Here is a 14,199-nt window from a genome sequence, read left to right on the forward strand (position 1 = left end):
CTCCTCCTAAGCATGAGGGGCAGCATAAGAGAAAGCATGAAGTTGCTTGGTTGTTTCCATTGTCAGAAGGCAGTAAGACATCATTTCTTCTGGGTTCTAAAGGAATCATGCTAAGAAGTAGGACTCTGCATACCAAAAAAGTCTAGCCAGCCCTCTCTTGCTAGCACTTGCTGGTGTGCAGAGGTGACAGAGCCATGGCCTTACCTCCCATTTTTCCAGACAAAATTCATGAGGAATACAAACAATGATGACCTGTACCCCCTTTGTGCTCCACATCTCCAGAGCCAAATTATAGGTGCCTTCTACATGTGCATTCTTGGTGGAAGAGTTTTCATGCCCTTCCTTATTCTAGAACAGGGGTCTCAAACTCAAATGACCACAAGGGCCACATGAGAACTAGTACATTGGCCTGAGGGCCGCATTTACTGACACCTCCCCCCGCCCCCACTCCACCCCTTCCATGAGGCCCTGCCCCTGCCACGCCTCTTCCCACCCCTTCCTTGCCCCCATTCCAACCCCTTCCCTGAAATGCCCACCCAACTCCGCCCCTCCCTGCACCCAGGGGGGCAGGAGGGGTGTGGGATGTGGCGGGGGCTCAGGGCAGGGAGCTGGGGTGTGGGATACAGGAGGGGTTAGGAGTGTGGCACGGGGTCAGGGTGCAGGTGCGGCAGGGGGCTCAGGACAGGAGGTTGGAGTGAAGGATGCAGCGGGGTTCAGGGCAGGGAGTCGGGTGCAGGGTGCAGCAGGGGGCTCAGGGCAGTGGGCTGGGGTGCAGCAGGGGGTTGGGGTGTGGCAGGGGCCTCAGGGCAGGGAGTTCGGCTGCAGGAGGGTTTGGGGGGCAGGGCAAGCTTCCTGCCTGCCCTGCCCCCATGCCACTCCAGGAAGCCGACAGAACCTGGGGAAGGAGGGGCGCAGGGGTGTGTGTGGCTGTTGCTTCAGGCACCACCCCCAGCAGCTCCCATTCGCCGGGAACGGGGAACCGCGGCCAATGAGAGTTGCTGGGGGCGGTGCCTGAAGCAACAGCCACACACACCCCTGTGCCTCTCCTCCCCCAAGTTCTTTCCGCTTCCCAGAGTGGCGCAGGGACAGGGCAGGCAGACAGGGAGGCATGCATGAACATGATTTTTTTCCATAAACTATTTCATTGCTATTTATTGTACAGTAAATGTGTAGTCTTCTGTGTGGATTATACAGAGTGTTAGTTTTAAATATAGAGGCGTCCATTGTTGGAGGGTGGTGAAACACTGGAATGCGTTACCTAGGGAGGTGGTGGAGTCTCCTTCCTTGGAGGTTTTTAAGGCCCGGCTTGACAAAGCCCTGGCTGGGATGATTTAGCTGGGAATTGGTCCTGCTTTGAGCAGGGGGTTGGACTAGATGACCTCTTGAGGTCCCTTCCAACTCTGATATTCTATGATTCTATGATTGTTACTCTGGATGGAGGCTTTCTAATCTCATTTGTGAATAAATGGAGGATTTAAAGCTCCCTGAGAACAAATAGAGAAGATGGATCTTAATAGAACTGAAAGGAGCCTTTCTAATCTGTCCACAATCCACAGATTATATACTGCCATTGAGTTTTATTTCTGTATGTTATCAACTATCATTCAATTTTTAAACAAGTATTATTAATACTAGAAAACATGTTAAATCTCATATTTGTAATTTTTGGTTCCCACCTTGTACTCAATTTAGCTCACAGTACATGGAGTAGAATGTTTAGCATAATAAATTAAACTCAAAACATACAAGATTAAATTATGGTTTGAAGTGGGATCCTTATTAAAGATCACTGAAATCAGTAGGGTTATTATAAGGAAAAATCTGACCCATTTTTGTGAGTTAGTTAGACATTTATGCACTGATTTTCAAACTCAGTGTTGGGCTCATATTTTAGCCCCACAAATAACTGGGACTATTTTATAGGGGCACATCTGGGAAACCATTTAAAAATTTACCAGAAACAGATAGGAGTGGAGGAGCTTTGTTGCTGCCCTAAACACCAGTAGCGTAATAGGAACATGATGATGATGATGATTGTATAGTATTTACACATCTACCTGACTTGTAGACAGTCGGAAAGGTAGATGTCTGAATTCTAAGAAATGCACTCACAATGTACTGATCCAAAATGCAAGCAATGCTCCACTGTGTGATTGTGACCAATACCAGTATCATCTGTCCTCTCCTCCTTAGTATTTTGTCATGTGTTTGTCCACCACAGCCTGATGGATACATTTCACTGGGAGAGAACACCATTGTCTTTACCCCGGACGGAAACTGAGAAGGGGATGTAGGTTCCGGAAACTCTTTACCCTTCACCACCTTTCTTAAAAGAAATCAGTGTGAAATTGCCCATGCAGCAATAATCTTAATAAAAACAACATTAAAATAGATAGAAAATGGAATTATACATAAGAAATAGTTTGCTTAACATATCTACATTTACACTTCTCGCAGCTAAACTAGATAAGGCATTCTTTGCTTAGTTACAGAGAAGAAAACAAGAAGTGAACTGTTTACGTCCCTTGAAATCAATCCCTTTCTCTTTGACCACTGGTTCTCCAGTCAACATTGTGTTGCTGTCAAGAGAGAGACTCCTCTTCCCTGTGTCCCCTCCACATGTGCTTATTAAATCCCTTTCCTAGTTTCCCCCATTTTCAAAACAGAAAGATACACTTTAGGAGTTGGTAAAATGGTTTTATTCCTCACCTTCTAGGTCATGGATTATTGAGGAAGAGAAAATCCTTAACAATGATTAATGGTTGCCTTTCAAAGATACCGGGCTCAGCTATTGTTTTTCACAGACCACCTTGACTGGCTGTATCCAGTTTCATTTGGGCTTCTTGGTAGATACCCTCCCACCCCGCCTCAAGCAGTTTTTTGTTTTGTTTTGTTTTATGATGAACTATGAATTATAGACCGAGACCCAGACCCTGGTACTGATAATAATATCAGTACCAGCAGCATCGGCTAAGTTTGGCTTCAATTACAAACTAAAAAACGGTTTCACCATGTCAGTACTTGGATGACCGGCTACCAATAAACGCTAGAATGTTATAGGGATGGTTTATTCAGTAGCTGGCAGATAACATGACATGGTTTGGTCATGTAAACACCAGTGATGAGATCCTCAGCACCACTCCAACCCCCTTTATACTGGGCAAAAAAGCCAGAGGCCGGGATGTGTGTGTGTGTGTCCGGGGGAGGGAAGGGGAGAATACTACCTTCAGCACAGACACTGTGGAGCCCAGCCCCTGGGATGACATGGGAGGGCTGTGTGAGGGGGGTGGAGCTGGGATGGGAGGGGCATGTCAGGGGAATAGCAATAGTATACAGTGCTGCAGATTCCAGGCACCACCGCAGCTCCAAGAAGCTGCTTTCATTTAGGCCCCCAGAGCTGTCTAAATTATGCCAGGAGCCTCATCACAGAGCTGCTCATGATTAGGAGGTACAAAGCTGGCTTAAAGCCACCTTTGTATCCCTTTCCCCCACTTGGACTGAGAGATCTGTGCAGCAGAATCTCACTGAAGATTTATTTTCATATTATTATTAATCTGAAAATAAACTTGTTAAATCAGGAAGGTAGCAGAATATCTGTAAGGAGACAGAAGAAATCTTTAGGTGGATACATGGTTCCTAGGGGAAGATGCTAGGTACATATGGTTGTCCTGCTGCTCCCCTTTACATTAATAGTTGGAAAAATTACCTCCGCCACATTCTTGATTTCATAATTAAAATGCACTTACCTGTCCAATATGTTTTAAATCTGAAAAGTACATTTGTAGCTTTCATTTCTTTTGGAGCAGTTTGCTAACACAGGAGAAATAAATTGCTGGAAAAGCAAAGAGTATTTTCAGCAGAGTTAAATGGACCATTTAATAATGATATCCACTGTCAGACCTACATCATACATTCAGGAGTGGAAAAGGTCCACTAGACCAGTTTCCAGCTATATTTGAAGGACAATGCTAATGACTCTTTGCACACACATTTTACCTTATTCATTTCTGCTTATTTTATGTTTCCTACTAGGCTGATGATAAAGACACTGGAAATTACAGTGCCATGCAGTACAGACTCATCATACCCCCAATCAAGGATGGCAAAGAAGGTTTTGTGATCGAAGCCTATGAAGGGCTTATAAAAACTGCCATGCTGTTCAAAAATATGAGAAGGTCCTATTTCAAGTTTCAGGTCATTGCAACTGACAATTATGGGAAAGGACTGAGCAGCAAATCAGAAGTACTTGTAAGTATATGAATCAGTCAATGTCTTCTTGAAATTATTCCTGATACACTAGAGGAAATTCTAACTCTAGATAAAGTTTCAGTTCCAAAGAGCTAGAAGGGATGGACATGAACTTTATGAATATGATCTTTTCAAGAAACTGAAGTTATTTTTCCCCAAAACAAAAGCTTTCTGAATACCTAAAAAAAATGTATGTACTATAGCAATATGTCTATATGTCCTATTTCACAAAGATAATACAACATGCTAGATATTCACAGAATATATCCTCATGTACTCAGTATCTACCAGGATTGTAATTGTTTGTATTAAATTTAAAATGAAGAAGCCATATGCTGAGGATTCGTGAAGCATGATTCTGTTCACAACAAGATAAATACTGCAGACAGGAAGGAATCAGAGACTTCCTGTAGGCACTGAGAGCACAATATAGGTACCTCATGGTGTTTTATAAATTCAGATAAATAAATAAATAAAATATTATGAGACCTCTGACAATTGGGTGCAGAGGGGAAAACACAGGTGGCCACATCTTGGGTGTTCTTAGGAATAATAGGCCCTACATAGGAAAGCAGGATTTTTCTGTTGAATCACCCAAAATTCAGGGGATATGCTAATAGGTGGATTTATTTAGCTCCAACCAGCATATAAAGTAAGCTGCCCCTCTTTGGGCATGAAGCTAAGTCAGAGAAGATCCTGGAAGGAGACTCTAGGAACAGCCAAACTCAGGGAGGAAGTTTTGCCTGAGGTTTATAGTTTGTTATAAAATGATCACAAGCTATTCTTTCCACAGAACTCCTACCTCATTTAATTCACAGGATGGACAATATTCAGGGAAATGAATCAGGGTTGTGTAGTGAATGAGAATGTTGTTTGCAGGACCCCACCTCAGTTGTTGCAAAAGTTGAATGCTGTGTAGAGAGTGAGTAGAGGACCGCAGAAAGAGAACTGTTGGTTTCATGATTTAGGCAGCTGAATGCTGCCCCAGAGACTTGGATTCTATCTCTGCCTCTCTCACAAAGTCTGTATGCGATGCTAGTTAACTCATTTAAATGAAAAATTTCATAGCTGGCTGCTGTGTGTTCCTCATTTTCTGGGTGCTCAGCTTAGGGTGCTTGGGGACTGAGTTTACATCTGGAATTAAAATCAAGGGGAGCTGTGCTTGGAACATATAAAGTACTATAAAAATGTTAAGTACTATGGAATAATATGGGTTTCTCAGTTTAAAAAGGGTAAACAAGATAACCTGGGTAATTATAGGCCTGTCGGTTTGACATCAATCCCAGGCAAGATAGTCGCTGATAAGGGATTCAATTTGCAAACAATTAAAGCAGGGTCATATAATCGGCATGGGTTTATGGAAAATAGGGCCTGTTAAACTAAGTTGATATCTTTTTTAAAAAATTAGATTACAATTTGGTTGACAAAGGTAATAGTGATGATATAATATACTTACCACTTCTATAAGTCATTTGACTTGGTACAACATTTTGATTAAAAAACTATAACGATATAAAATCAACATAGCATGCATTAAAAGCTAGCGGAAAGGTCTCAACATGTAATTGTAAATGGGGCATCCTCATTGAGCAGGTGTGTTTCTAGTGGAGTCCCGCAGGGATTGGTTCTTATTCATAGATTCATAGATTCTAGGACTGGAAGGGACCTCGAGAGGTCATCGAGTCCAGTTCCCTGCCCGCATGGCAAGCCCTCTTAGCCCTATGCTATTTAACATTTTAATCAAACATCAGGAAGAAAACACAAAATCATCACTAATAAAGTTTGCAGATAACACACAAACTGGGGGAATGATAAATAATGAAGACAGGTCACTGGCATAGAGTGATCTGGATAACTTGGTAAGCTGAAAAGCACACACTGTGCATTTTAATGACTAAATGTGAATGTGAGCTATACTTCCCCAATGGGTGCCTGGGTACTGGGAAGCAGTGACTGAAAAAGCTTTGAGGATTTTGGTGGACGAACACGAGCTCCCAGTGTGACACTGTGGCCAAAAGGGTTAATGCTATCCTTAGAGGCATAAACCGGGAAATCTCGAGTAGTAATGGAGAAGTTATTTGGCATTGGTGCGACCGCTGCTGTAATACTGTTTCCACAATTCAAGGATTTGATAAATTGGAGAGGATTCAGAGAAGAGCCACAAGAATGAATAAAGGATTAGAAAACATGGCTTATTGACTCTAAGAGCTCAGTCTATTTAGTTTAACAAAGAGAAGATTAAGGGGTGATTTGATTACAGTCTATAAGTACCAACATGAGGAACAAAATATTTGATAAAGGGATTTTCAGTCTAGTCAAGAGAGGTATAAACTTATCCAAAGGCTGGTAGTTGAAGTTAGACAAATTAAAACAAAAATTTGCACCTTATTTCCTAACAGTGAGAGTAATAATCCATTGAAACAATTTATCAAAGGGTGTTGTAGTTTCTCCTTCACTGGCTATTTTAAAATCAAGATTGAAGGTTTTTCGAAAGATATTCTCTAACAATTATTTTGCAGAATTTCCATGGATGATGGTGTACAGAAAGTCAAACTAGATGATCACAATGGTTCCTTCTGGCAAGCTGAACACCCAACATTAGTGGATAATTGAGTGTTTTGGCTTTAATCACTTGGTGTCTCAGATCACCGTCTGTAAAATGGGGATATTTCCTTACCTTGCAGGATTGTTGTGAATTTAATTCATTGTTTGTGAACCACTAACTGTGGAATGTAAATGGTATGCAGTAAATAAGACATGAGAACACACACTGAATGATGAAGATAAAAATGAATAGCTATCTTGTGGTTTAGGATTTTGTATTACTGCCAGTCACTATTGTATCAGAGCACCTTCCATGTAGACTGGCAGTTACAAGGACTTTAGAGTACTTTATGGAGCAGGCTTGTCAAGGCTCCTTCCCCACTCTGAACTTTAGGGTACAGATGTGAGGGCCTGCATGAAAACTTCTAAGCTTAACTACCAGCTTAGATCTGGTCCGCTGCCACCACTCCCAATGTGCTAATTTCCTTCCCTGGGTAGCCTTGAGAGACTCTTCACCAATTCCCTGGTGAATACAGATCCAAACCCCTTGGATCTTAAAACAAGGAGAAATTAACCATCCCCCCTCCTTTCTCCCACCAACTCCTGGTGGATCAAGATCCAACCCCCTTGGATCTAAAAACAAGGAAAATCAATCAGGTTCTTAAAAAAAAGGCTTTTAATTAAAGAAAGAGGTAAAAATCATCTCTGTAAAATCAGGATAGAAAATAACTTTACAAGGTAATCAAACTTAAAGAGCCCAGAGGAACACCCCCCTCTAGCCTTAGGTTCAAAGTTACAGCAAACAGAGGTAAACACCCTAGTAAAAGGTACATTTACAAGTTGAGAAAACAAAGATAAAACTAACATGCCTTGCCTGGCTGTACTTACAAGTTTGAAATATGAGAGACTTGTTCATAAAGATTTGGAGAGCATGGATTGATGTCTGGTCCCTCTTAGTCCCAAGAGTGAACTCTCCCCAAAAACAAAGAGCACAAACAAAACCTCCCCCGCACCAAGATTTGGAAGTATCTTGTCCCCTTATTGGTCCTTTGGGTCAGGTGTCAGCCAGGTTATCTGAGCTTCTTAACCCTTTATAGGTAAAAGGATTTTGGAGTCTCTGGTCAGGAGGGATTTTATAGTATTGTACACAGGAGGGCTGTTACCCTTCCCTTTATAGTTATGACAAGGCTATTCAGTAAGTATTATCCATTCTGTGCACTGAATAAGGCAGGGATATGGTGGAAAAAATAGTATTTGATTGTGTGTAATTAAAAAACTGTATTATAATGAAGAGGCACGGAGGGTTGAATTAACTTTCCGCAGACAGCTTTACTCCTGGCATTTCCTAGTCTTTTTGAGTGCTTTACTTTCCCATCTCCATGTTCTTTTAATATAATTTTTTTTAAATCATGTAATTGTTAATACAGTGCCCAAATGTGTGCTAGGTGCTGTACAGGAAAAATAGAAAGACAAGCTTCTTGTCCCCAAGAATCTTATAGTCTACATGTGTCACAACAAATGAGAATAAGTAACCACAGGGGAGGAGGAGGAAGCACAAAGGTTACAATGATGAGATCACATTATTATTCAGTTATGGTGTGTGCACACTGATGATTTTATTAATATAAAAATATTTGTTTACATGCTCTAATTATTTGGTGGCTTCTTCAGTGATTTCCACACTCTCCACTCCCTTTTCAGAAGGTTCACATTGCAGATAGGACACCTGAGTAAATTTCAGATTGAATTTACTCACAAAGTCCCTTCAGGGTTGGTTGAGAGGGAGGAAAAATGGTGCTTCAGTCCCTACTTGTGGAGCTTGGTTCCTTGGGACACTGCCTAGAAAAGTTTCCTCCGAATTGGATGAAAAAGGACTAGTGTGGCCCTCCCATTTTCCATGCATGCTTACCCTGGTCCCCTGCAAGTTTTTCCTCTCTCTTCTGGTGGAAGTGGAGGCAATGATTTGTCCCAATAGCATCTGCAAAGATGAGAATTTACCCATATGTACCTCCTGTCCATACTTAGGCCTACATTTAATAATGTAGTGATGGAAATCTTGATATATCGGGGGGGGGCATGCTAATGTCCTGTGGGAATCTTAACTTTTTGGTCCCGATCTGGATTTGGATATTTACATTTGTTACAGTACTATGACCTGAATATCTTTTGTACAATTCATATACGTATATACAATAATAATAACTTATGACCCATAGAGAACTTATGGTAAAATGGTTGCTTCTTTTTTAAGAACTATATTTATGCAGTACTCATTAAATACTTAGGGAGTGACTGCTTTAACTGACTAATGCAATTAATTCTACTAAGCTGTTCATTGCTTTAGAGTTCCATTTACTGAATTGATCCTGAATTTTATGGTGAGTTCTTTAAATTTATTTTTTTCTTATACAGGAGTTTGCATATGCAGATCAGTGCACTTGATGACATTTCAAGAACATTTAAATATTTTAAGTTGAATTAAATTTCAAAGCTGGCAGATCATATTTGATGTGAATGATATTCAAGCATGTCTGCCAAAGTGCTTACATGGCTCAAACTTCATTTCTGAAAATCAAGGTGTCTCTTTATTCTTTGAGAACAAAGAATAGTCTGATTTTTAAATTTCTTATGCTTAATGTTGTCCTACTTTCCAAATCTTGGCTGGCTACAGAATCCTTCACGGAGAGGTGATGGAGGGCACAGTAGTTGCTGTAATCTCCTTATGGACATTCTCCAACTTTTAATAAAGATTTCAGATTTTATTTTCTCTGTAAAGACTGGGAGCAACTGCTCTTTTTATAGTCTAAGAGAATAGTACACTTTTCAAACATCATTAAGATTTAAACTTCTTGTTTGCCAGCTCAGTGGCTTAATGATGTGATGTATTATTCTGGGAGCTCCAAAGAACTTTCAATCATGGTGCTTCTGATTTGGTTAAAACTCTGTTTAAGAGAAGAAAGCTGATTTCCCAATCTCAATTTAACTTTATAGATTTCATTCTTCCTTCTTAGTGATGAGTTGGCTGACTGTTCTTGAAATGAAAAGGATAGAGTTAATGCAGATAGAATGCAAAAGAGAGAAGAGAGTATGAAGTCATGCTTCAAGAAATTTCAAGCAGGGAGAGATGTAATAGTCTTTTCTTCAATATCAGTCTGAAAAGAACTTGAGGAAACTGGATCAGAATGGATGCAAAAAAAAGTTAGCCTTTTTAGTGTGCTCACTTGGTGCACATAGATGGTGCCATGTACCTGATAGCTCTTTAAAATGGCATCTGGGTACAGGAGGGGTATATGTTTGTTTTTACTGGATTTCAGTGCTATCTGGAAATTCATTTTGCAGGATAAGTAGTTTGCAAATGGAATCCTGGCCCCATTTAAGTAAATGAGAGTTTTGCCATTGGCATCAATATGGGGCCAGGATTTCACCCACATTTACTAATTTGTTATAAAGATTTTTTTAAAAGGTTGACAGTACGTGTTATTTTCTGACCTGTGTATTAAGAGAGAAGAGGTCAGATATGCAAGATAAGGGAATATAAGCTGTATGTTACTTATATTTTTGGACCCCTTTGGAAGAAACTAACAAAATAGAACTAAACATGAAAATAAAAACGTTATTGGGGACTTTATCTACAATGATGGATTCAGAATTGTGACAAGCTGTTGTAGTTTAGTAACAAAGTATTGTTAATTTATTTGAATTAATCTAAAATCTGCATTGCTATTAAAGAAATTTAAACAATATGGCAGTTGAGGTACCTATAATGCATTAAACTGGAAATAAAACCAGCTTAAAATCCCCTCAAAATAAACATCTCACTTGTAGATAAATCCTTGCCCTACTGTTTTGGCTACTAAGTGAAGCAAGGCTTCCCAATTCACTTATTCTTGAATTTAAATGTGAAATCATTACAACAGGGCATGGCTTTGAAGACAGGAAAACAATTATCCTGTTGTTTTTGAATTGGGAGAATGTTATGCATGTAAAGACCAACTATATTTCATTCCTGTGTTTTCAGGTCTCAGTGGTCAATCAGTTGGATATGCAAGTCATCGTTTCTAATGTTCCTCCCACTCTTGTGGAACAAAACAAAGATCAACTTATAGGGTAATGCTTTTATTTATTATATAAATACCATATGTGCAGTTCACTGTGTTTGTTTTTAGGTTCAGCAAGTGTTAGTCACTATGCGCTGAAGTTGGATAAAAGTTTTATTGAATGAGAATAAGGAAAGAAGTATTTGGAAAGAGAGTAGTACTAAAGATATAACATTGAATATTTGAAGGCACATCTATGTAATTCCAAAAATTCCAGGGTTAAAAAGAAAGACCTGTGTTTTATAACATCTTCCTCTCATTTATATCTGTGCAACCCCATTGACATCAACATTGACTTCAGTTGGGTTGCATGGTTGCAACTCAGGATAGAATTGTGGCTCACAAATGTTTGTCATGTGGTCAATATTCGACTTGCATTATTATTAAAATTTTCATACAATGATAAAGACATTCTTAATGGTAAGTGATTTTTTATTTTAGTTACAAGGTATCATGCAAAGACATTAGCTGTATGTAGTGGAGAAAACGATAATAATAATTGAAACTCTTAATGCTTTGTGACAAAACTGAAGATTTTTGCTATATTGGAAACTGTCCAAAATCATTTTTGTAAGATATATGTTAATATACTTCATATTCCAAACATACAGTAATCTCCAGAAGTGTCAGGATTTCATGGTTAGTTTCTCTTTTAAGTCGAGAAGAAATTGCTTCACTCTGTCTCTTCAGCAATGCAATCATAAATTAATCTAAATAGGAGAGAAAATATTTGAACTTCCAGTTTAATTTCTCTCATGAGATCAGGGAAGAAAGTTGTTTGGCTTATTTATGACAGAAATTGCTAAAGGAGATATTCACTTTTTTAGCTTTTGCTCTTCTATCAGTTCTTTAAGGCAGTGAGGCAGGATATTCAGCAGATTGCAGAAGTTTCATTCTATCTTGGCTGTCATTGTAATCTTCCTCCCCTTGAGGAATGAGATGCATTAGGAGTAATGATGTGCTTATCCACTGAAAAGGAAGAGCATCATCCCCATAATACCTCTTGTCTCCTCTCTCCTGGAAAAAAATTGTGGTTGCTCATGAGGATGTAGGTTTTTCCCCCATTCTACTTTGAGTTCAGCTGCTAGAGTCTAATGCCAAAAACACTACTGAAATTGTCTAGGCAATGGTTTATACTCACAGTGACTCTATCTCCTAGATCTATGAATAACAGAAATAGACATCTGCCGCCTAACAGTAGGAACTTTCCTTCAAAAAAGTGGCAGTTTTTGGCATTGTCTACAAAGATAAAGAGCTTATCCTTCAATTACCTTTCAATTATAGGTATGGGTATTATTTGTCTCTCCTTTGCTAAGGTTTCATGTTGAGTTTATCAGGGTGTGCCATGCAGTAATATCTTCTTTTTACAAGATGAATAATGTATAGACTCCCTGGGCTCCAGCTTTACTCAAATGGGATGATGAAGATTTCGAGGATGAAGGGTGAGATTTTGTACTGTCTCTAAGAAGCACATCACAGAACTTACAGCCCAAAGGAATGGGGCAGGCCAAACTGGCTTTAAGCCATCTTTGAGCCCTCCCAGTTCTGGACTGTTCCAGGTGTCATGGCAGTTAGTGTAATTTACACAACTCTGGGTGGCTGCCTAAGTTATAGGAACCTTCCCATAGCTGTCTATGGGTGGCAGCAATGCTTAAAACCTCAGCAATGCTATGTGCTGCAGCCCCACCCCAAACATTCTCCTCCCAGTCCCAGGGGCACCCCGGTGTGCCTCTACAGCAAGACTTGTGAGAAGGTCATCGGAAGACAGTTTTTGGCCATCTTCATCAGTCCTGTGGCTGAGGTAATTCTTCCCCAGCCTGATCTGGGATATTCATCACTCCTTTATGTTGTTCCACTCCTTTTATGTGGCATAAAGGATTTGGACAATACATGAGACTCTTACCCAAAGAGTCCAGATTGTACTGTGGTTGATTCTTTTGAATATATGTAATGATAAAATACAGCTCAAGTGAACTCAGATGAGATTATACCTTCAGTAAAACATCTGCTGGAAAATGAGTATACTGCAAATGTAACAGTCCTGCCCTTAATGATAAACATTATAAACTGCTTTCATTAAGACAGATTATCAGTTTATATTAGAATTGCATGAATTCTGGAAAAAGTTGTTATGGAAAACTTGTTCAAATAAAACTGTTAATTTGTTTCAGCAGCATTCACAATTAAACTCTTTTTATTCATTTTCTAAATATGTCTATAGATTTGACTGTTTTAGTTAGGAAAAATATTTGCAGAAACTTGATGTTTCAAGACTACTCCTACAAATATATATTTGTCTGAAAGTTTCAGCCGGAAATATATTTGCAAGGTCTTCTTGAAATTCCTTTGATTTTCCTCCTGCTATTTATAAAAGCTTTAATCATTCAATCAGGGTGTAAAAGCTAAATGTGATTTATATGACACATCAAATGCTACACATAACAAATAATGAATAATCAAAAAAATAGTGAATGCAAATGGTTTGTGAACCACCCATAAGTTGAAATATTTTTGCCTGAAGTGTTTTCTGAACAATTTCAATAATGAACAAATTCATAACAAATAGAGCATTGACGTATAATTCATGAACAGAAAAAAGAGCTACATTCATCAAATAAATTATGTTCTACAGAGGATTTGCCCAGCTCTTGTTTGCACTAAAGTTACGCTAAATAAAAATGTTAACACTGAAAGATCCAAAAATCTAACCTCTGACAACTGTAACTATTTAGCGATTGGGAATGTTGGATATTTAGTGACTTTGACAGTGGTAGAGATTGTCATAATAAAGTAATATTTAAAGTGGCTACAACCTATTCAGAAATATATGTTGTTGTTCTTTCAAATGAGAACAGTTAACACAGCCAAACCTCAGATGTACCTTGTACAGATGGTCAGTGGCTCGAATAAAAGAATATTCTATACATAGAATTAAAATTTCTGTTCTATGTTCATTTTGCTTTAAAGTATTGGCTTATTAGAAAGAGAGAAGCAAAGTACCTCTGGCTGACATTTCAGATAGTGCCATGATCCTGTAAAGTCATTCAATAAACACTGCAGACTTCCCCTGACTGCTTCAATTTCATCAACCAGCTGTCAATGTCCCCTAGTCTACACATCAATGTCAAACTCCACATTTCATTCACCCACTTCAATTAAGGCTGTTTGGGGTAGGTCCAGCTAGGTCTGCTACAGCTGCAGTAGTGCTGACAGAGGAAAAAATGGGTTTTGCCTTATTGGAGAAATTGATGTGTGCTCCCTTCTTCAGAATAAATCTCTTTTTGGAGGCAGGGAGCAGAATTAGGAACTG

At 39.3% G+C, this 14,199-nt stretch overlaps 1 protein-coding gene across 1 annotated transcript in view; it reads left to right on the forward strand.

The window, feature by feature from the left end:
- Positions 1–14,199, forward strand: part of PCDH15 (protocadherin related 15) — a 698,694-nt gene that overhangs the window by 625,502 nt on the left and 58,993 nt on the right. Inside the window, exons 26-27 of the mRNA XM_034775466.1 lie at positions 4,033–4,248; positions 10,811–10,899. Coding sequence (XP_034631357.1) covers positions 4,033–4,248; positions 10,811–10,899 — 305 coding nt within the window. The remainder of the gene's footprint in view (positions 1–4,032; positions 4,249–10,810; positions 10,900–14,199) is intronic.

Source organism: Trachemys scripta, chromosome 7 (assembly GCF_013100865.1).
Source record: "Trachemys scripta elegans isolate TJP31775 chromosome 7, CAS_Tse_1.0, whole genome shotgun sequence".
Classification (NCBI taxonomy): domain Eukaryota; kingdom Metazoa; phylum Chordata; order Testudines; family Emydidae; genus Trachemys; species Trachemys scripta.